Source organism: Schistosoma haematobium, chromosome ZW (genome assembly GCF_000699445.3).
Source record: "Schistosoma haematobium chromosome ZW, whole genome shotgun sequence".
NCBI classification, from domain to species: Eukaryota; Metazoa; Platyhelminthes; class Trematoda; order Strigeidida; family Schistosomatidae; genus Schistosoma; species Schistosoma haematobium.
In genome coordinates, this window is record NC_067195.1 from 59,665,372 (window position 1) to 59,690,159 (window position 24,788).

A 24,788-nucleotide genomic window follows, 5' to 3' on the forward strand; every position below is an offset into this window, starting at 1 on the left:
CTTGAAAAAAAATTCAAATTCAAAGAAAAAGTTTCATATAATTAACTTTAGGACAGATAACCTGAGAAATCACTCTGTCGAGTTGGTAGTGTGACTCAACACTGTCGCTTAGTTGTGAGAAAAATGAGTTATACGCGATCCTATGGTTATGGAAGCCAATCATTTCGAGATCTGCAGAGGTGGAACGAGCGATTACTAAATCACATAATATGTGTGCTGTACTAAACGTCTTAAGCTAAGAAATGAAACTTCTTATGTAGGTTTGATGTTGGATAAATAAAGTCTCAATATAACTGTCGTCACAGGAACGTGACTCATCGTAAATAGACTGTTCTCGATCGATTGCGCAAGGCATCTGTGCTAGGAGTGACAGAGTTATAAATCTCAAGGTACGAGGCGTAATATTGTGTTAAAGATCACTTGTTTGTATTTATGAAAGCTTGGCTATATTTCACTTTTTCGTATCCTCACATCCGTTGGTTATGATTGCGTGCATATGAATAGGTCGATGAAGGAGTTCACACATCTAAAGTATTTCACTGAAGTCAAAGGTCGCTGGGTTTTATGAGGGATGAATGTTATAAAAAGATATCGATAACAGTTTTGATAAACATGCTGCGAATAACTACGGAAAACCTACTGCATTACTAATTTGTACGTGCTTTGTCATCATTTCATTTCATTTTGTCATTCTCAATTCACAAGTTTTCGAATTGCAGTTGATCAGACAGTCCGATTCAGCTGTTCTGCCAGGAAGCTATAATGGCACTTAACATCTTCAAGTCTGATGAGTACTTGCCGATATTCCTTTATGATTATTGTTCGAAAAGGTCGTGTGATTTTTCGACCTCTAATCTTGATTCTGATAACTTTAATGAATCTTAAGTCAATCAGACAACAGTTTTGGTTGGCACACATATTTACCTGTATTACTTGTGACTTTCCTTGCTTTCTTGAACAGATCAGCAACGCACTAACTAACCGTTTCCAAGAGAGATTCAGTCTATCTAGCCATAATGTTTTCCTAAACAAGGGTTAAGAGTAGACTAAAATCAGAGCATGAGAGTTACAACTCTAGATGAATGTTTTCACTACAATATGTTGTTAAGTATTTTTTGATACGGTTGTTTGTAGAATTATTTTCTAATTATTTATAAGTTCATTTATCCCTGCTCACAATATAATAGACCTTATCCCATGAGTGACGTTTTCTCATGATTTGACCGTCCAATCTGCAAAATCTTACGTGGAAGCCATATCATTGTCCCTACTGGCTTGTCATACGTGAAAACCGGCAACTTAATATTTAGAACTTCCGAAGAATACATTCAGTCTGGGGATAGAATAATATGTTCTACGTGGAGAAATATAAGTCACATAGAACGACCACGCCTGCAAGACCGTGCCATGCCATATTGAACAATTAATACCAGATTAGTCATTTTTTTTATCTTCTCCCTGTGTTAGATGTTAATTGTGAATTTCCTCATTTATCTTTTATTCAACGTCGAAGATCGTGTGACAATGAATCAATAACACTACAATGCTCACTCACCAGAGTCAACGTGACATTGATTAAACACCGAACCGAGCGGGCTAAATACACTACGGTGGTTACCAAAAGAATAATACAAATCTGTAGTGTCACTGAATCTTAACCATGATCCTCAGAGCCGAACATGGGATAACAGGGAAAAAAGAATTTCGACATGTAACACTAAGAAGAGGTCAATAATGGTGGACACAGTAACATTCACTCGGAATGGAATTCATCGGACTCCATAGCTCAGCCCTGAAGGCGTAGTCATACTTATGTAAGATTACTTTTATTCATATCAAATATATTGTTCTATTTCCAATCTAAATGTGATTTCCATCATATGTTACTGATTGTACAATACAATGAGTCAGGGTAGACAGTGATGTGACTTCCACGCAAGATCTTACAGATTAGGCAGTTACATCATCGGAGCAGTACTAATAACGAAGTAGACCATAATTCTACAAGTCCTGCTGATAGTGATAAACTAAAAAATAAATAAAACGGCGGCAGCAAGTGATCAGCAAATACATTTAATAATTACAAAACATTTGACTTTTAACACGTTAAGGCCGGGATCTTCGTCAATATTATGTAGGAGTTAGACAAATTGGGATTATAATAATCAAGGATGATTTAGTACAGATACATTTTGATGGACTACATAAAGTCGCATGAAAATAATGTTTGGTTAATAGCTTAAATTATTAGAGGTTTAAGTATTTTGTGCTTAGAAACTGACGAACCACTAAAATTGAAGAAATTTTGATATCAGAGTGAATAAATTAGAAAATCAATTACTGTTCATGTCAGTATGTATAGTAATATTTCGTAAAACGTTTCGAACACACTGTACAATCCGTACCCTTATATTCTAATGTCGGTTACTATGTTAAGCCTAATAACTTATTTTAGCTTCTGGATAGGCCAGTTTGCATTTTGACTTTGGAAATTAATAGATTATCAACCTTGACTGTTTTTATATGAGCGTACGTGTGTATACTTCTTATCCTATTTATCATGTGTCTGTAACCTATTTTTATCTGGCTATAAAGATTGATTAACGCTTGAGTAAATGGAGCTGTCTTTCATGCCTTCTCCATCGCGCATCATTTCGCTTCTCACTCTCCTCTTCGCTACATTTCCCTAATTAACTGTTCAGCTCAAAGGTTGTATGGAATATTCGCATTCAAACATCATTCTCGTATTTGACTTATTTGGTTTCGTTGTTCACTAACGCGAGTTAAATCGATAATTTTATACAAGGAAAGCCAGGTTGTGTATTTTGACAACAATCAATCATGCGATCCAATTGGAGTCAGATACAGGGCCAATGAAGTACTTATTTTATGTAAAATTATTATGGTACTGTTAACTAATTTGTGACTAGGGGTTATTTTACAAACACCCTTTTGCCTAAGGAGAAAGTATTTTGACCCTTGAAATAACATTTGAAATGTCACTCATTTACCCACATGTTGATAAGAAGTGTTGTTATTCCCATTTTGTAAGTCTAGTACAAAATGAGAAATTTAGTGACAACTGCGTGCAAACATTCCTATATGTCATTTATAATACAGACGTACGACAGATGGTTCAAAAATAAAATATAGAACTTGTAAGTAAAGGTCTTCTGAATGCGTGATGGTCGTGTCATTCGAAAAATTAGAGAAAAATATACCGAAATAAAAAAGGAAGGATGGGGGACAGTTGAAATAACATATATTTGAATCAATTCATAGATGAGATCTATGTGATGTGATAAGATCAAACAACAATGGTAACCATTTATATTCTAGGCAGATTACACACAAAATAGAGAAAGGAAGAATTTGATCACTTGGATGGTAGATGAATGCGGTTGTGTACAGAATTTGAAATTTATAAGACACTAATTTCGAACTATGTACTGATAAACATATTTTTCAATGGATACAAATGTACTCAAGTTTTAGTGTGGCATCAACTCTTTAGGGTGAAAGCTAAGAACCTTGTGAAACTTTTCTCCAGTAAGCGTTTAACGACTTTCGGTTTTCACCTGGATAAATCATTTAAAACTACGGGCACTACTTCTTGTGATAGTTTCCGTGTTGTAATTACATATCATAGTGAACTTGTAGTGGCATTGGACAATAACCACACAATCCACAAAGCTGAACACGAGACTACTCAGAAAACAGATATTCAGTATTTAACGCGGAGAAATACGTAACGATGGAAAAGGCGGGGACAAGGGATTGAATGAATTGGAGTTGATCGGATGGCATGGCTCTGCCATGCAGGCGTGGTCTTTCTGAATGTTACCTTATATCTTCTATTCATAATAAATATATTGTTCCTTCTCTAGCCTAACCTTGTTCTACATCATGTATTGGTAATTGATACGGTACAGTGAGTTGGTGTGATCGATGGTGTGACTTCCACGTAAGATCATATAGATTAAGCAGTTATATCATGACAAATCTACAATTTTGGGATTAGGTCTATTATTAGAGCAGTACTAATATCATAGTAGACCATAATTCTACGAACTTGTCCTCTAATCCGAAGCAGGACAGAGAAAAGACTTAAACTTTATAAGTTGGATATGGTATAACTAGTATTTCTAGAACTGCACATATAATTTAGTTCTAATGTCAAACAGATGCTTGTGGCATACCCTCATTTTTCAAAACACTTCACCAGGGAAGTGTAACATGTGGTGAATATATTCGTGTCCAGTCGAATGAAATTTATTCGTGATGCTCATAAAATTTGAAATACTTTAGATTTAGTCGAATGACAATGTGCAATGGTCTTAAGTTTATGATACACTATGGCCTGAATATCAATTCGAGATTGATTTTTCATCACATAAAGCTTGATGTCTGTCAATGAAGTTGGTTCATATATATTTTTAGTCATGTCTATGTGTATCAAAATCCACTCGTCCAAACTGCATAACGCAGAGTGGGCCGAGAAGTGCTGGACCGGAGTCAGCTAATGAGGAATGAGAGGAAGAAGTGTAACAAATTTGTCAAACAACGCCTTGATGACAGTCTATTTTGCTAATTTTGAGCTGATATGAAATCTGAATTTTGACTACTTGATTTATATATGCCGTTGGAAGCCTTTAAACTGCATTTTCCCGATTTGTACTGTTCAAAAGACATCATTCTATGACTAAATTATGATAATGTGAGAGTTGTTCAGAATGTTACAGAAAAAGATCTGAAAGAGAAAACGCGGGCGCATATAAAACTTATTGTACCCGAATGGTACTTTTTCCGGCTGTTACAGAAACTTAATTTGACCTAATCAAAAATGTTAACAAAATTAATAGTCAAGGAAAAATAACTTACTAAAAAAGGTAGGTCAAATGGGGTTTTTCCACCGATGAACAATCAAATAGAAGATTGTAATTATATTATAAATATAAATAAGCACCAGTAACTGATAGAAAACGTTATAAGGCAAACAGAAGACGTGCTTCAAAACCGACTTCATGGAACAGAAGTAATCAGTTCACAAGGTATCAGACAAAGTATAGAGGTCAAATAAGGCAACTGACACGAAACAATGTCAAGCGAAACCAAGAAGTGTCGCTAAAAATTTAGAATTTGTAAACGATGTTGTGTTAATTACCGCAGGCGAACCGAAAAAGGAAAATAAATATGCCAAACTACAACCAGCGGTAGGAGCAAGAATAAATACAATGGAATAATAATGTTATGGTGAAGAAGAAAAGACACATCCAGGGATGCTTAACATGTTCCTATAACGAAGCAAGAAAATGGATCTTACCAAAATACTAATCCCAGTATCACTCGATGCAGCATAAGTCGCCGACTAGAATTTTTCAGGCAACTCCGTTTTGGGCTACCCATTCCTTTGATGTCTGTTTCTAATTTCGGACACACTGAGTTTATTGGCCTCCCACGTCAGAAGGCTCTGTTGGGGCTTTGCTAATGGTGCAGTTTTATGATTTTCTCAAGTTGTGTCCTACCAACCTCCAGCTTATTTCCCTAATTTCCTCTTCATTTGAAAGGTGGTTGGTTTCCTGGCATTGCAGTTTGTTGCTGATGACATCAAACGAACGGATCATGAGTATCTCACATGGACAACTACTCATAAATGCCCGTAACTTTTTGTTAGTGTTTACGGTAGTTCACCAGGTTTTAGGTCCACACAATAGAACCGTCTTTTCGTTTGTGTTGAAAATTCTTACTTTGACGTTAGATAACAGTTAATTTTGGTTCCAAATATTGTTTCGTTGTACGAATTTTGTCCATCTTTTGCCGATCCGTGCTTAAGCATCTGCATTGGAATTTGTTGATCGATGATGCTGCACAGGTACAAAAACATCACATCTCTAGCACGTCGTCATTGCTGAATCCAAGTGTTGTAGAATCCAAACTACGGTTTGTTTTGAAGAATAGCCTCCCAAGTGGGTTAGACACGCGCGTTTGCCCGTCTAAATCAAAACAAGTAATCGGGTAAATAGCGGTTCTACAATTCATCATAAATTTAAATGTAAATCGTTACCTAAACAAATATTACCACCCGGCTATTCAACCAATAAGTGTTCAATCAATCAAATCTAAATTACAATAAATAAAGAAGTTGATAAAAGATGCGGGAAAATTACCCGTCACAACAAATGAACGCTATTCTATCCTGACTGGACAGAACACACACAAAAGGAGGGGCAAATCAATATGGCTGCCGCCAAGAACAAATATCAAGTAAAACAACATAGATGCAGTTCGGGAAGAAACACAAAACTTAGTGAAGGCGTAAGAAAAACTATAATAAAAAACAAAAATATTAACAATTCAAATGTAATCAAAAGACAACAATGTACAACTAAGGGGGTCAATAGGAACAAAGTACAAATATATACATGTAGGGATTTTCACAAACACACAAAACTTTCAAAATGGATCTTACAGTGTAAGTAACCACTTCAGAGATATCGCTTGTATAGTTAGTTCCACATCGAAGCAGGCCTTGTGAATGAATAACGTGTTGGAGTAATTTGACATTTGTTACGGTTTATCATCCTTTTCTGCTATTGTTTGAGACTCACTCACGTAATGAGCATCTGAGTCTACGATTAGATCCTTGTTCCATAGCTGGTGTTCGAACGTACTCAGTTTTGATGGCTAACAGTTATTTTCGTGAATCTACTTTCTCACTTCTTACTAGCTAGACATGTTGTAGAGATACATTTATTCCGAATCGACTTGTAGAGGTCTGATGAGTATGCCGTGCAAAGGCCCATGGAAACTTTCTGGCGTTGTGTTTTTCCTATAGCAAGCGTCCAATGTTACCGCTAACCAAGAGATTACCCGTGAATTCTTCCTCTTTCGAACTGCTCAGGATACTCATGGCCTAGTTGTATGAATATGGGAACTCCGTAAGCTTTATACAATGTATCGGATACAATCGTCCTCCCTTTTATAAAAAACACGTAGTAAATCGCCTTCATGGCTTACTTACACATATATGGAGAAGCAGATAGATGATGGAAACATGGAAACGGAATGTAATGAAAGCGTAGTCAATTCTTTATGCTGGTAAGAGTTGTCCAATTTTTGTGACATCGTGAAACGAGGATTCCAGAAAAGATAGATCATGTTGTAAAGGTGAATAATAGTCCCGTGTTCGGAAATAATAATGCCCTAGTCATATACGTGACTCTAGATAATAATGGGAAGCCTACTGATTCAGAAGGAATGATCGTAAGTAGACGAAAACTAAATGCTGGGGCATGTTGATAAAACAGAAACCCTAACAAATATTTTGAAGTTGAAAAAACGTGTTTTGTGACCATCTGCGTTGCATGTGGCTGAAATATATGTTATCAGACTAAATATAAGCTTTTGTGCGTTGTTTCTCAAATGTACTCCAAAGGATTTTGTTTAAGTAGTTCCGTTGTCATTTCTTACCACCAGTTGCATTATGACGTCCGTAATACGTATTCGCGTTTAGCCTCAGATGCCGTTGAAGTTAAATTTTAAGCGCACACATAGATATAACGTTGCAGCTAAAGATCTGCATGTTATAAGAATATATACACTTGATAACACATGCGTTGAGTATACTGTATCTTCAAGCAGTACTGGTCGGGATGCTTTAGAATATGTTGCTCAGAGACTAGATATAGAAGATGTATGTCAATTACTCATTGAGATAAATTTAACTGCAGATTTACTTTTTCGGATTCACTTATGAGGACTGGGCTGGAGAACAAAAGTGTTTGTTTCTTAATAAATCGATTAAAAAGCAACTGGACAAATATGCCCGCCAACATGCACTAACTCTTACTGTCATGCTTTTTATTGATAATCCACAGTTTTTGCCTGATCCACAGATAAGGTGAGAAGTCCTTGTTATATGTTATGAAAAAGACGTTGGTTTTACCTTCAGCTCAGGAGGAATGTTGCAATGGGTCTTCTTCCTGTTACGTTAAAATTAGCAATAAAACTTCAAGCATATAGTCTTCAAGGTAAGAACACATGTACTAACTGCAAATTCATCTCGTCATATTACATCAGTTTTCAGGTTTTTCGACTACCCGTGGGTTTAGTATCAGCTAGAAATACAAGATTTAATTAGGAAACTAACTAAACACTGCTACAGAATTCGAAAATATACCTTAATATTTCAATAAGTCAAGAAAATCCGTCTTTGTATTCGGGCGGCACACTAAAAACAAGATAGTAACTTAAAGATCTTATTAGGTTGGACGCTTACTTAGTCTTGCTACAAATATACCTTAGTAAAAGCGTTGTAAAATTCTCATCATCTCAAACTATCATCCGAAAAAACACGGCAGGCCTAATGCAATATGCTCTTGCAACATTGATGCAAACTTTTTTATCCTTACCGCCTTCACAGTGAGTGTGCATCTATCAATGGTTTATATAGAAAAGGACAGAAATGGTTGATATGGGTAGTTATAAATTAGAGTGAGGCACTAGATGAGAACTGAATTGCCAAGCTGCTTAACGATGAATTTTATGTTTTGATCATAAGGTTGATTGAGGTAAATTACATTTTCCGGGCGACAAAAGTGTTAGTCAGTACAATATGCTGAGTTGTATTATATAGTTGAACGCATTTTTTATTAAATCGTGAACATTTACAATCATTTACTTTACACCAGATGTCTACTCTTTTGTTCTGCTCTTAGCTCGTATTTATACCACTGAATTTATTTCTATACATTTCTAACTTTGATATTTTATGGTCTTAAATTAAACATGAAACCCATGCGTGTTTCAGTGACCATGTCAAGTAATCATGAATGTTTTAAGAGCATAATCAGTTGCTACTATTTAAAGTAACATATTCCAAGCCATTATCTTAAGATGAAAAGTAACCGCTCAGCTCGTAAGTTGTTTAGCTATTTTAAAATATACCCTTTGATTTAAGAACGTAAACAAGGTATTAATAATAAACGATTCACATTAAGTAAACATATTAATTCATTTGAAAAATGATTTGCTGCAATTTACAAACAATGTCAAAAATTAATTGCAATTCACAGACCTACTTCATAATTTTTGCTATCAACTTAGGTAGCATTCTTTTTTATAAAGTGCTACGTCAAATAAATTCAGTTGCCCAAAATTATCTAAAGTTCAAAACATTGATTTGAAAATTTCCATGCAAAATCTAAAAGGTCGCATTAATTGTGTTCTTGGAAGGGCATTGAGCATCAAAATGCTACCATATGGTTGAAATCGATCACTGTGAAGCAATGTCCATTTTGAAAAAAACAATATATTTAGTTGGCGTACCAATTAATTTGGCTCTTAGTCCACTCCTATTTATTCTTAGTTCCATTTAATCTATTTCGTAGTAAAGTTTTATTACAGATAAAATGCTGATACACATGATGATGCTTACAAATTTTATCGCTTTAGGATGATGAATGGAACCAAAGTTTGGTGTATTTTAGAGGAGATCAAAAATTATGATTATATTCAGGTGATAATGCAATATAAGTCTTGAAATCCGTCTGGTGAGCTAACGGTTTTATGCTGCTTATTTTGAATGCTTACGAAGATTAAGGTACATTTTACTGTAAGAATTGCAGATATACGTACATGAAAAGATTGAAGACCTTATATTGGACTAGCATTTGTATTTCCTAGACTGACATGTACTTACCGTTTACGAGGTCCTCAAAGAATAAATGGTTACAAAAGCCATTTGGTTTGAATACCAGAACTTACTTGTTCCACTCTCACGTGTAAGCCTCAACAAACTGTCTTCAGCTAGAAACTTCCTGTAGCGATGGTATAGCATTGTATGATTGCAGAAGACTAGTGATCTAACATTGTTCATTAGCATTCTTTTCTATTTGCAGCTGAGTTTGGAGATTTTGTGGACATCGAAACTACACTTTCAAACTGGAGAGAAAGAAACTTACACTCGGAAGTACGTTATCTCACTATACTTATATATGCTTTATAGACATTTTAAACAATCTAAAATATTTTATCATGTTCTTTATCACCGGAGTTACTTTAATTTTTTCGCTTTGGAGTTTGTACTTAAGGTAATGTTTTACATTATACTCGCTACAAAAAACCAGTAAAATGATGCTTTGACTTGGCCTTCATCATTAAATGGCTTTATTTTGATGTCTACTGAAAATAAAAAAATTTCCTGTTTTGAACCCAAATTCATTAATTTTGAGCAGCCAAAGCCCCCTAGGGATGTATCCCAAGAGCTTCGGGCTCTAAAACTAGCAAGATATTTTAAGACCATTGAGTTAGAAACCTAAGAACCCGACTTCAGCCAACGTATGGTAAAATTTAATCACCATCCACTTTCATTGATGATACTCGTTTCACTTTCGGCGTGATTAAAATTAGCACAAAAAAGCTGTTTAGCTGTACCTAATCTTCAAAGGTGCTCCTTCTAAAGCCACCCGTTCCTTTAACAATAAAATAATTAGGCAAGATGCCTATAATAATTTAAATCACTTATTCGAAGTCCTGATGGTCATTTTTTAAGTGCAACCCTATCCATTTTAATTAATTGATTTGGCAAACTAAAGAATATTTCCTGATTGTTACCAAAGGTGTTAACTTTTTTAGTGAGCAAAGCAATCCACCAATTTAGATCAGTTTTTTATAATTAAGGCACATATATTACTGATAATTATGTAAACATTTATCTGCTCATCTCTTAACTCCATGAAATTCAATAATCAAATGGTTTAGATTGTTGGAGTATCAATAACTATAAAATAATACGATTTTTATAAACGTCCAGGTGACTGACACTCCTGTTACTGAATGTAACATTGTTATTTCCATTATCTTTATAACCGATGATTTGAGGCAAACGAATGAAGTAAAAACTACAATACAAACGTTCTTAAATATGTATTCTAGTAATTGGATTCACTAGCATATACATTAGTAATAAATGATTAAAGTATAATTAGATTTAATGGACACAACTTGACTGAACTAAAAGTAGTATGGGAGTAACATCATATTTAGACCTCTTGTAACTGCATTGGATTGTGTTACAATAGAAATAGCACTGGCAATAGAATATCCAGCAATTTTACTGTAGTAAAATAAATACAGGACTGCATTAAGCTGGTCTAACCTGCATTGTATTGAAATGAACACACACTGTCTAGAGTCTCAACTAGTCAGTGTGTCTCAAGTATTTTTATATCAGCATATTAAAATGGAATACAATCAGCAGATAGATAGATAGACGGACAGCTAGACAAAAGGATCTCACAAAGATTAACGAACACGGCATCTGAATTGATCATACAACTTAGCAAAAGTTAACCAACATAATTGAACTATTTAACAGTCACGTGCGCAGTTAGATATCGTGTTCCAAAATAAATACGCAATTATGTCCATAACATACATATCCGTCACTATTAATCTATTGCAAGCTAAATCAGTCAATTTCCATTCATTCTGGAAAGTGATGGGTCCCCAATAATTAGACCCAAATATGAAATTAGATTACGAAATGAATGAAGTTATCGAGGTAAATGGGCAAAACGATTATTCTTCTATAAATCAACATTTGGTGATCTTACAGATTGTATATCCAAAAATGCTGGAGTCAATCAAGAATGACAAAAATAATAAATATAATTGCATGTAAAAGCTCTAAATCAGTATTTCGATAAACTAATGAAAAGGATGAATATTTCCCTCACTCATTTGTCTTATGTTATGAAAACTTAACTTACCGTCTTCTATTGTAGACTTCTGTTGTTGGTGCCTTTGATTTGTCAACAACAGAATATGTTGACGACATAGTTTGGGGTTATTCTCATCTACAAGGAGTTTCTCAAGACAATGCAATATGGTATTTTCTAGATGAAATCAGACATAATCCTCTCTATGGTGTTCGAACATTTAGTGGTATGGTAAGTTTAAACCTGCTTATTACCACTTGTTCACATTAGTAATGATAAAAATTTGGACTATATATTGATAAAGCACAATTTTCAAGTCATTTTAAGGATGTTTACAATATAATGTATTTCCCAGTAAAGAGTTCGAAGAAATAAAATGGATATTGGAAGTACATCTTTGTTAAGTAACCAATTTTGAATACACAAAAGTATGTCGTGTTATGTGAATATTAAGACATTTATACATTCCACATACCTAGGACAGTGTTACATCTACAGCGGATAGGAGTAGTGCTAATGAAAAAATAATAATAAATGAATTTATAGGCAGGAAATATATTTGATTTATAAGGGAGTAGTTGATTTAATGGAAGAAAATATTTAGGTGTAAATTTTGTTGAAAAGGACCTTTAAGTGTCATAACTAAATTTTGCTTTTGAAAAACATTACAGCTTATCATTTAATTTACTACCAGAATGTGCACACCTTCAAAAAACGTCTATGCATATTTCTCAAACTCAGACGGATACATAAAACCCATTTAATCTAAACTAAAGCTAACTTCATTTACTAAGTCTCCCTACGTATTCATGCTATCTTACAGACAAATATGCGTTAGCCCAAGTCTCCGTACTGAATCAGAAGAACAAAATGGATACGATGAGATTAATACTAGTGGATTCCGAATAATTGTAGGATAAATGATAGTGAGAGATCAAACATTAAGAATATAATTTGAATGTATGTATTAAGACACTGCGCTTTTTAGCCATCATGACAGTGCGGCTTTAATCTGATTAGATTTGCTTTTTTGATAATATTTAAATCATTAAATATTACTTCGATTAGGCTTCAGTAAAATAATGATAAAACATCATAATGAATCATTAAGGAACGTTAGGTGCATATCTAAGTGAATGCTCACAAATTCAGTTGTTCAAAGGGTGAAAATGATTATTTCAAGTACCAGTTAAACCAGTTACACTGAAAGTGACAGACGTTTTATGTATGCAGTAGTTGGATGTGGTTACAGATCAATATTTTGTATACCAGTTCACTAACAAATTACGACTTTACTTACTGTTTGACTGTATGCAATTAGATTTCTTACGTTCGTTTTGTAGATAATGTTTAGTAAATTTAAGATAAAAAACCAATCGATTGGCTTGTTTCAAGCTTCATTCACAGATTCTAACATGTGACATAATACGGTTAAATCACCACATATAATAAGTTGTAACGTGCAATCGTGGCATGAATATTGAAGAGTTACATGGCTACATTCAGCCGTAAATGGGGCAAAGTAGAATTATTAATCAAGTAAACCCCACGAGCTACGATGATAGACATCTATGCCTTGAAGGTTAAATAAACCACTGTGTTAATTTAATAAAAGTAAAAGGAAATTAACACGACTGCAATAGTGTATGAAGCCTATAAACATTTATTTTCTCCCAGTAACTGCTTATTCAGCTTGATATAACAATACTCGATCACTGTTTAGAAATGTGGGAGAAAATTCAACAGATAAAACCACTCCAAAACAAAATTATTCTATTTATTTAGTTATTTCACGTTATAAGAGTAACCACACTTTGATAGCGTTCATTCACTTTGCTTGTTATTAATAATTAACTTCGGTTTGATGCGATTGAAATTCAAAACAAAGTAAAGCGGAAATAGGATATCACAGTCTCACCGAACACTGAAAAAGATGGTTATCCTCGACCTTAAAGTTATAGGACTTTAAAGAATGATGAAGTATGGTGTTAGGAAGTTCGGCTCCCATTTTAATCAATGGTTTCCATGTGTTTACATTTGTATTGTATACATTTATAAATTTCAAGACATGTAGTAATGAAGTTGCGGAACTTGGTGTTTCACGTAATGGTATTAATATTACTACGTTTGAGCCTCAAAGACAAACAATCGCTAACTTAAAGTAAGTTATGCATCAAAAATCAGTGTTGCATGAGAATACCAAAAGAAAGTTTAAGGGAAACTACCGACATCAAATGCATGCGTACAACTTTGAAAAAAATTTTGTGTTATAGTGTTATGGTATGGTGAAGATGTGAAATAGAACTTCCAGTTGTTTTCCATCGACATTTAAACATTCATAGCGCTTTTAATATTCAGTATTGTGCATATAGGTATTGAAATTAAATGTCTTTATGGTTTACATGTTAGTTACTGAGTAAATAACGCAAAGATACGATGGCAAGTTAAGTATCATGTTTGAACTAAATAAATGTTATTTTTAACTTCAGATAAATGACAATACTGTCGATTCCAACTATGTATATTACTCATTACTAACAATATTGATTATCTTCAAAAACCACTACTTGTCACTAGGATCTTGACCGTACTTAAGGTGAATAGTAATGAATTATAAGGTCTGCTAATATGATGGGATCATATTTCGAATACACACCATTTGAAATTTGCTAACATAGGCCGTATACCATTCACGCGCAACTATATGATAAGTTTTTTCAACTTTTAACATACATCTTTTGGAGAATGATGAAAATTTAAAACTTTGTACTATCGAGATACACAATAAAACCGAAGGATTTGCAATATATTCTAGTGTTTATAGGCTCATAAGTTATCTACTTTGGATATTAAATCTCATCATAGCGAACCAAATTTATGATGATGTTTTGAATATGTTTAGTAATCAGAATATGGACACTGAGGTGCAAGTGTACTGCAGTTAAGTTCGTTGCATCTTTTAATACTTCACTTATTTCTCAGAAAAGCAGTGCTACACTAACTATTTTTGTTTATTTGAGGTACATAATCTTTCCATCTAATCACTAACATCTCATATAGTTGTTTCCCTCCATGAACTTGAAGAAAGCAAGAATGGGGACCGAAGGGGAATAACATCAATCCAATGTACATCACTTCTCTTCAATAACTTTCGACCTTTTTTCTACTTAACGATGGTTTTACATTATCAAAGATGGTGACTGAATAATGGAGATGGAAAAAATTGTCAGCGCTGTTTACGTATTTATATTTAAAATCTCATTTCAAGACAAAATTTGACTGAGAAATAATTTGAAATGGCCTACATAATTTCCGTGAATTGGTTGTAGATAACTGAAGTGGATTCAGGATCTATATTATTCGGCTTCAATTGTTACTCCACTCACTATTTCCTGTCAAATACTTAAGGATCTTCTAAAATACACGAAACTATTTTTAAGTTTTGAAACTAACGCAAATGTTAATTTGTTCCTGCATTTTAGATGGTTTTATAAAAATTTTATATGATTTGAAGGTAGTTTTCTTCACGAACTGACGTCAGCTGGCAAACAATGAGAAACTAAATGGTTCTTCGATGTACAATAGTTTGCAGTACAGATTCCCTTTGAAGTCTATTGTCACATTAAAAATTTTATTCCCAAATAACTAGATAAGTTGTAGTATTCGACAAATTGTAACTTGATATTAGTAAAGGATTGTGGTGGTTTAACAATAATCGGTTCATGATCTCAATAAAAGTTGCAACTCTAATAATATCTACTTTCAATGTTACAATTTCGAAAATCTGTCATTTGTAAAACAAATATAGAAAATTACAAATTTCTACCATACTGTACGTAACAACAGCTTTCAAATTTTTCCTACTTACTGAAAATCAATAAAACACGGGTCAAAATATTCATTCCTACACTGTGCATGCAAAAGCTATACCGTTTAGATGTGTACACACCTATTTCTATTGAATGAAACACTAGTGAGCGTGTCTATGTGTACGTGTGTGCACGAACACAATTCTTAGACCGGTATATGTGGTTGTGTATCGCAATGACATGAATACTGTTTATGCTGAATATAAGTGTATGTATTGATTAAAGTGTAGGATAATCTCTAATTGTTTCTGGTCTTCATCATAAATAAATTGTATTAAGTAGGATGGCACAATTTATGGGGTTTTCACTTATACAGAAAGACCTAGAAAATAGGCAAGAATTAATTGAAATTCTATGTCCACTAAGTATGTCAGAAGTCTAACCTTAACGAAACCGATGAATGGATGTGATGTATCTCATGATGAGACGAAAATATTGCTAAAATCAATTCTTATTTAAAATCTACTTCACAAAAATCACTATTTCCTTTGAAATGAACACTATGATCCTCAGTTCAGATATGTACAGAACATGTATGTTTCGTAGTCATGTTCATGATTGTTTAGCGGGTGTTTAACGGCTGTTAACTGTAAGATGTTGATTCCTTTGAGCCGATCTTTTTTAAAGCATAATTTAGAACTAGAAAGCAAATTGATTAATTTCTTGTATAGCTTTAGCTTTATGATACTTTGTATGGATCCTTCAATCTTTCCAGCTGTAGATTATCTATGCAAGTAAATAGCTAAAAAAGAGTAAGATCGCTAAACAAAATAGTTTTGGGCCAATAATACAACTAAAACTCAGTTTATAAGGGTACAGTGCATAGGAATGTATTTTTAAAAGACTGGTCATGCATAATTTAGTCACCTGATGAGCGGGGTTGTGACTGCAGGTAGAATTACAGAAATTAGCAAATTTAGTTGACTGTCTGTTGACTTTAAAAGTAAGATAAATAGGTCTATTAAACTTATCGTGAACCTCTCTCTTTTTAAGATCGAGATTATGGCTTGTGTCAAATTAGGTACTCATATATAGGTATTAGATTGAACTGTCGTATCACTGATTATCTTTTTGAGCCATCTACAGAAGCTAATACCCCTTAAATCCTCGGACATTTGGAAATCAGTGACTCAGGATACACTGTGCCATTATTTAAAATATTTCACAATACAAACGTACAGACTCTTTATCTTCCACCAAATCATTAGCACTGTACTGGATGAAATTTATTTGCCTCACATGTTATCATATTCCTTTTTAAACTTTATTATCGACGTAATGTCGCTTAACTTCCCTATTGTGTACCGGAGAAATTTGAATACCCACTCTTACCTAACTAATATTTTCTCACCTGGTCAAGTAACGCCTATTTTCAACTGAGACTTATCAAATATGGTTTATAATAGCTATGTTGGAAACAAGATCGGATCTTCCAAGATTACTAGATAGGTAGATAATCTGAAACGACATATGCGTTAAGCATTTGTTGTCAATGAACATAATCTAGACTGCTAACAATAAACGTAGGGCATAGAGAAACCCTCAAGTTATGACACCATAAAATTTCCGACTGTCGATCTGTCTTAGTGTATGATAAAAGTACCCGAAAATACTATTCCTGTAATCGATTTTCTTGTTAATTAAAATAACCCACAGTGTCATTGAATAAGAAAAAGAGAATTCAGCGAAGAAAATTTTCTTTTCGACGAAATCATTTACTTAAGCTGTACATTCGTATACATAGTTATATATATATATATACATTTTCCATATAACTATATATACGAATGTACAGCTTAAGTAAATGATTTCGTCGAAAAGATTTTCTTGTTCCTTATTTAAGTATAAGAATTTGTTTTGTTTTATAATTATTTTCTCGTGTTGTTTTAAAATGTAACACTTGGCACTTAATGTTAGAATAAAATGTTTTAATCAGTTAATTGGTTATTCAAGCAGACTATTTTATTGATTTGTATTATAATTATTTAAAACAGATATATAAACGAAGAGTATTCTTTCCAATGATTTCTCTTCAGGTTTTACAGTTATATACCCAAACTAATAACCCAAAAAATTAACCAGGTTTAAGGCAAAGTACATCATTTATATGCTATAATTTTAAATGATGTACTTTGCCTTAAACCTGGTTAATTATTTAGGATATTAGTTCGAATATATAATTGTAAAACCTAAAGAAAAATTATTCAAAAGACTTCGTTTACATATCTGTGTTTTAATGTGATGGGAAGTTTTCAACGATTATAATTATTTACTGATGTTCGGATAATAAAAATACTATTTAATAACTAAACAAGGAAATTGTACTAATTTAACTTTACAGATGGGAACATATTAAAGACCTTACGTATACTCGTAAGACATTTACTATTCAACTGTTAAAAAGGGGAAAGTCCGTTCATTTCATATTTGTAAGTTCATCAGCGATTTTACATAATTTTTGCTTCTTTATCATGTATACATAAGAAAATGAAATATAACTACTAACGTTCAAGTTATGTTTGTATTTATCAAGTAATGTATGATTGTAACTTGACAAGACATAAGTATATTAAAAGTTCCTTTAAAAGCTTTTATAGTTAACACTAATAAAACTAGTAGTATCATTTGTAAAGATGTTACCTAGAGCGAGAGAATAAGCACTACGAGCAATGATATAATAATTTAATAGTATAATATGACGATACTATGGAAGTGTTTTGTGGAGAGGATTTTATAGTTTGAAGATATTTTTTTACGGTTTGACATAAACTTCAGGACCACTGGAAACCTAAGGGTACCGTGTAACTATTTCGTCCTAGTTTGATACTCTCCAGTAGTACCTATCCATGACCCCACAGAAGTTAATAGTTGGGGGGAGACTAACTTATTAATGTCAATGTTTAACGGTATGACGAATCGAGTAAAATTGAAAGCTTAAACCATGGGAGATCAACTCATTGATCCAACGGTAACCTACCCAGGATAAGACTCGAAGTTTCTAGGTTCGGTGTCTTGTGTATCCGTGGCGGCACATTGACAGGGGTTCCTAAAACAGGTTAAAGCACCTGTCCAGTGTTTTATGGTTATCGGTTCTTACTGGAAATAATAAGTACTAAAAACCAAAAGATCTTCCAAGATGTACTGAACACTATTCTCGCAATTATGGTTTGATCATTTACAGTATATAATGAAGATGCGTAACTAACTAAATGAGTTTGACCAAAGCAAACATTTCTAACTGAAGTGGCGTTTTGGTCTATGAAACAATTAAAAAATATCTGATCATGATTATTCATCGAAGTGCTAGTAACATTTTCAGTGATTTCTATTACATTAACAGCGTGTAGTATAGATGGCTTACTTTAATTGATAGTAAGATAATACTTTGATACTTGTTAGTAAGTGACAGTCCATGAAAACTACCAAAACGTTAGTTCCAATTTTATCAAATGAAGCTTTCATGAATGTTGTAAAAGTTTGAAGTTGAAACAAGGTTTATATAAGCTGATGAGAATATGAATGAATCACAAACCACGATAGAAGTGTTGGTGAGTGAGATCGAAGCAGAAACCCTAATATTGTTTGTTAATTAATGAATTTACATGGGACGAAACAAATTATACCTGACCACCCTATAAGCAATCACTAACTGAATTAATCTTTCGCGTTATCCAAACCTTGTAGAATTGCAAAGCTGTAAGAATTACCTGTTGGGTGAGACTATAATGTATGGACGCTAGACTGACCTTGAGTTTCCACCAACCAACTGGAGCAAAATTAGGGTTATAAACCTGTGTGAAGGATAAAGATTATGATTTACAGCTGATGGTTAAGGTTAGGAGTTAGATTTAGGGTCTTCCTCACGAATATTTATATAGTTATTATTGATAACCTATGTCATCCTAATTCTTTTCGTCATCAATATCAATGGTGTAATATTATATCACACCTCAATGTTACCTTTCAATACACAAATGGTTGTAAGCAGCTGGTGAGAATCCACGAAAGATAATAATGAATTCATATTATTCTGCCTCAATTGTTGTTTTAGCCTTATTCAAACTAGTTATCAATCAATCAATCAATAATAAAGTTTCCTCAGTGTTTTAAATCGCAGTAATTCAAACCAAGAACTATCTCAGAAGCTTCATATAGTTCACACAACACTATGTATACAAGAAACTACTAGCGACATTGAATGATGTAAATTCGATGAACAGTTTTCATTAAAATGTAGGTGGGGAGCTAATGATCGATGTAAATGGGCATAAACTTTAAGTTGTGATTTTCTTATCAAACAACAGCATTTGTTAAAATTAAATGTAGATATTCCTTCATCATGTAAATTCCTCGCTTCTTATTGCTGTGTGTACATTTTTATCTCGATATTTTTTTCCGAAATATTTGCAATGCTTATTTTTTTGTTGGTGATGAACTTTCGAAATACTAATACATAACTTACTAAATGAACACCACTATGCAGCAGCACAGTGTATAAAAAATATCATGTTTCATTAAAAACTCAGTCACAAATTTTGTAAATTTTGGAAGTTAAAATATCTTTTTCTATTCTCAGTTAATATTTATATCCATAAGGAAAATATAATATTTTTTTACTTTCTATAATGTACCATAGGAGGATTATGAAAGCGCGCGTTATCTATGGCAGTTTTGTATTCAGATGCACAGTAGTTATATTGATTACTGGACACATGTAAAGTATGTTTATTAGTTTATTTATATATGAGAAATGTTTCATTATGAAAAGATAGAATAGGATGATAACGATTCTTTTGAGTTTGAATGTAATCATTTAAGTTTCTAAAACACGTATGGTTTTAAGAACAAAATCATACTGTAGTGTTATTACGAATATATTTGAAAACAACTTTTATTCCGAACTATTGTCAGCTGAAAAATCAATATATGTTTAGCCCTTTCTGGGGAGTGAGTTGTATATTCGTACGACCTCACAAAAGATCCAGCTCAGAGTATCCCTATTTTGCTACATGTATGATAAAAAATCAGAACTACATTGTCAACGTCATCCAATACACGGCATAGTCCAACCTCTTAGCGATTTTACAAGCGTGAATCCACTTTGAACCTGACTTGATTAACTCAAAGATTAACAGCTTCTCTCTAGACTTTTAATAAAATCATCTTGTAGATTGTGTTTGGAGTGGAAAGATATTGATCAACTGAAGTCCAGTTGCCTGTTATTTTTCTTGGTTGTGCAATATGACTCGTTTTAACAAATTTTAGTGACTTGAAGAGATCAGATCAAATTATCTAACTATATTTTGACTGTTCCAGTAACGTAATGATATCAATTATTAATTAATTAAAAAAACGGCACATCAAAACAGTACTAAACTGTTGAAATACCGAATACCAAACGACAGTTTAATGACAGTTTGAGAAAGTAACAGATGAATTAAACAAACGTTGGCCGAATATATAAAATACTGACGATAAATAGTGCTGTATTATCGTAAAAATAAAAATACGACGTTTTTCGAATGTTCTAGTATAGTTTGTATATATCTGCACATTTTTTCTTCACCAAGTATATCCATCAGTGACGACAGTTAACCTGGATTTTTTACGTAATATATAGTGATATATTGAAAACGTTTTGTCATACGGTAGCCTAATCAATTTCGTTTCTTGAAAACGATATTTACAACCTTAGGTCCAAGATTAACTTTCCTTCGAATATGATTTTTTATCACGAACTGCTCTCAGACGGAGAACCAGTGAAAATAAAATAGCTTCTCTGAAGCTTGGAACTCTTCATCCGTGAGTGACCTCAATGACTGCCTGGATTGGACATAGAACATTCACATCTGGAGCCAAGTGTGAAATTATTAACCCAGCCTACAGTGGTTCAAATTTCCAGTTCTTCTGGACTTTGAACAAACAATAGATTCATAGAACTGCTAAAAAAACATTAATTCAACTTCAACAATAACTTTTTATTCTAATCACCTAAAATTTGTTCATAATCTTGCGGACAGGAATCTAAGTAATTGACTTTTATTTTAGATCGGTCCCACCACAACCGGCAGTTCATATCTCGGAACCTCCGTAAGTTGTTACTTCCATTTATCTATATATCTATCCATCTATCTATCTATCTATCTATCTATCTATCTATCTATCTATCTATCTATCTATCTATCTATCTATCTATCTATCTATCTATCTATCTATCTATCTATCTATCTATCTACCTATGTATATATATATATATATATATATATATATATATATATATATATATATAATTAAATTTATAGTATGCTTCAGTCAGTAAGTGTTTCTATCCAGTATAACATCATTTAATTGTTTGAACTAGTTTATTTTTAAAAAAAGAATTGTTAATAAGTAAAAAATTTGAGATAGTATCGTCTAGCAGTCACCGCTTACTAAGATGTGATTGATAGTTAGAATTAATAACCAAATATCATGACTTGAAGTGTTAGCTGACTACTATAAATACCTCAGATTATCCAGATTTTTCCGTTTGTTCTAGTAAATTGTAGTTTTAGCTATTGTGTGTGTTTTCAGTAACTTAGTTCATATTACTACTCTGACCTTTGTCATTATCTAAATAGTTACTTTCTCTTTTAGTTTTCTGTTTTGCCATGTGTTCTCAATGTTATAGTTATAACAAATATAAACAGAATAGTTTGTTTCACATTTTTGACTTCTAGGAATATAAAGCTCTCTTGTCGAGAACTATTTTATCCTCTTATATACTGACTTTTTGATATGTAGCAGAGGCAACCAGTAAGCTAGAATAAAGAGAAGAAACTTTGTTGCATATTTTATCAGATAGAAGTAAGAAAATTCACTTCTATAGCTCAAAAATAGATCCAGTGCTCTAGATGGAATAATTAGCCACCTGCCTTTGAATTTCGAACGCAATTCCGTAGAAATCGCTATCGTTCCTCAATCGCATTAATTTATTGTAAGCCATATTTCCTAAGTTTGATGTTTCACTATCAAATGGTATCAGTGTTTTCATTTGTCTGTTTTTTCATTCACATCCAAAATGTGTTTTGTCTATGAGATATAGGTTAGACGAAAGAATACATCTCTGATAATTTTAAATCCAATACTTAAGGAAATCCTTTAGCCGTATAGTAGTCTTAACATTGAACTCGATTGTGGTTAATCTGCTAAACCTCATTAGGTTGAAACTATAATTCATAACAACTAAAAGCTTTGATTTAAGGACTGGTCATCATTAGATATCTATCCTTCATTTGTCTGAATTTTATTTGAAACTGAATTCATCAACTGAGTGATTCTTCCTTTATTATTTTTTTCTAGAGATATACTAAGAGGTACAGAACTACGCTGTACTTATTCTGGTTCACCGGTAAGTGTAAAATTAAATTGCAAATCTTTAAATGATGAACGTTAAGTAGAGTTAGAAATATGCTTAAATGTCATCCATCGTAATATGATTCTCTTTTTTGATGAACCCCTTATAATCAGCGAAATAAGAATAACTAGGTGTGTTCAGAACGTACTATTGCATTCATTGATGGAGTAGTTCTTAAAGAAAAAAGGAGACCATGAACGTTCACTTTAGTTTCATCAACTAAGTTAATGGATAAAAATATAAGATTGAGATATGATTGCCATTTGGCCCACTTCTGTTTACTTTTTTTAACACAACAAACTTAATTCAGTTAAAAAAGCTTTGTCTTTTCGCGAAGATCTAAAAATCATACATTTGTCATTTGGGACGAGAACTTTGATCAACTTGACGTTCCACATTCATTTATCATCTAATCTTGGGATTCATGGCTGAAAGGGGATTTAACTAATCTATCTCATTTTCAAAGAGATTTTTGTAAGGTATGAGGTGACGGTTCCCTAAAAAAACATTCGTTTGCGAGAAGTAAACATAAAATGACTAGCTAACAGACTTCTATAACTGGGTATTAATAAAAAAGGATTTTATTAACTTACTGCTATCAGATATCAGCCATCTGTGATATAGAAGGCGATAATGGAGAAGCTGTTTCCTTTACATAAAACTAAATAAAAGCATATATATATATATATATATATATATATATATATATATATATATGAAATAAAACCCTATTTTGACCGTCTTTCATGCTTCTGTCGATTAAAATAGCCGGCTTTTAGCTAGTTTTTTCCAGAAAAACTAACTTCATTATCACCTTTTACATTACAGATAGTTCAGATTTGATAAGTAATGTACAGCTTGGCAGTAATTCCCATAAAAATGAAGTATCTTCTCTGAAATCTAAGCTTTTATATGTTTTTGATGAAAATTATTTAATTATTGAAATGAGAAATAGATTGGTAATATATGTATAGTCTACTTATATCAATTTATAATTTATTTTGCCATGTTTTGTTAAATGATCAGGGTAAAAACGTTTGACAGATGAATATTATCCTATTTTACATCCTTAGGTATTAAATGATTTTGCTGCAGAGTTATCGACCTCTGAACAACCAAGTAATAAAAAGTTTTGATAATTACTATTATTAATTAACTATTTCGTTGATAAATTGAGTTAAAACAGTGTTAATCCATTTGCTGTCTTAAGTTATTAGACTTATACTCTATTATATAGTTTGAATACTCACCAAGCTAAAAACGCTCAAAACCATAATCCAAAAGAAACGTTTTTCAGTTTGATTTTTGCAACTTGCAAATATCTGTTGATTACTAATTTTTGTAGTGTGACATTAAATTTAAATTGTTTTTTTTTCCGAAGTGCAACGGCCAGAATCTCCTAACTTTAATTAACTTGTGTTTTCAGTTAGTTAAAAGCATAGTTAGGAATCATTTATTGTCTAAATAGCTCCTGAGTGCTGTGTAGTGACTTCTCTAACAGACTCAACTTGTAGAAATGAGACAGACAGTTGTAATCTACTTTGATAATTTTCGGTTTACTCCAAGCAGGCGCATGATAGTGACAAATTAACTAATGCTGTAAATTATGAATTAATATGACCAGCTGGTTCAATTATAGCATGTTCATCAAAAAACTGATATTCCCAGTTCGGACCAAAAAGATGTATTTTAAACTTCTTTCGGCAACGTCCAATGAAACTTAATATCAAACATTTCAAGTAAAAGCTCTGAAGTTTTATCATTAACGTATACCTTATACTTATAGTCCAACATTCATGAAAC

At 32.8% G+C, this 24,788-nt stretch overlaps 1 protein-coding gene across 2 annotated transcripts in view; it reads left to right on the forward strand.

Annotated features, from left to right (window-relative positions):
• The first annotated feature begins 7,481 nt into the window (after positions 1-7,481).
• MS3_00004031 (uncharacterized protein) overlaps positions 7,482-24,788 on the forward strand; it is a 40,060-nt gene continuing 22,753 nt past the window's right edge. For both annotated transcript variants that reach the window (XM_051211916.1, XM_051211915.1), the window contains exons 1-11: positions 7,482-7,693; positions 7,731-7,900; positions 7,933-8,030; positions 9,900-9,970; positions 11,787-11,951; positions 13,787-13,881; positions 17,931-18,018; positions 20,226-20,308; positions 21,638-21,679; positions 22,931-22,979; positions 24,059-24,104. In XM_051211916.1, coding sequence (XP_051072039.1) covers positions 7,520-7,693; positions 7,731-7,900; positions 7,933-8,030; positions 9,900-9,970; positions 11,787-11,951; positions 13,787-13,881; positions 17,931-18,018; positions 20,226-20,308; positions 21,638-21,679; positions 22,931-22,979; positions 24,059-24,104 — 1,081 coding nt within the window. In that variant the 5' untranslated portion in view covers positions 7,482-7,519. The remainder of the gene's footprint in view (positions 7,694-7,730; positions 7,901-7,932; positions 8,031-9,899; positions 9,971-11,786; positions 11,952-13,786; positions 13,882-17,930; positions 18,019-20,225; positions 20,309-21,637; positions 21,680-22,930; positions 22,980-24,058; positions 24,105-24,788) is intronic.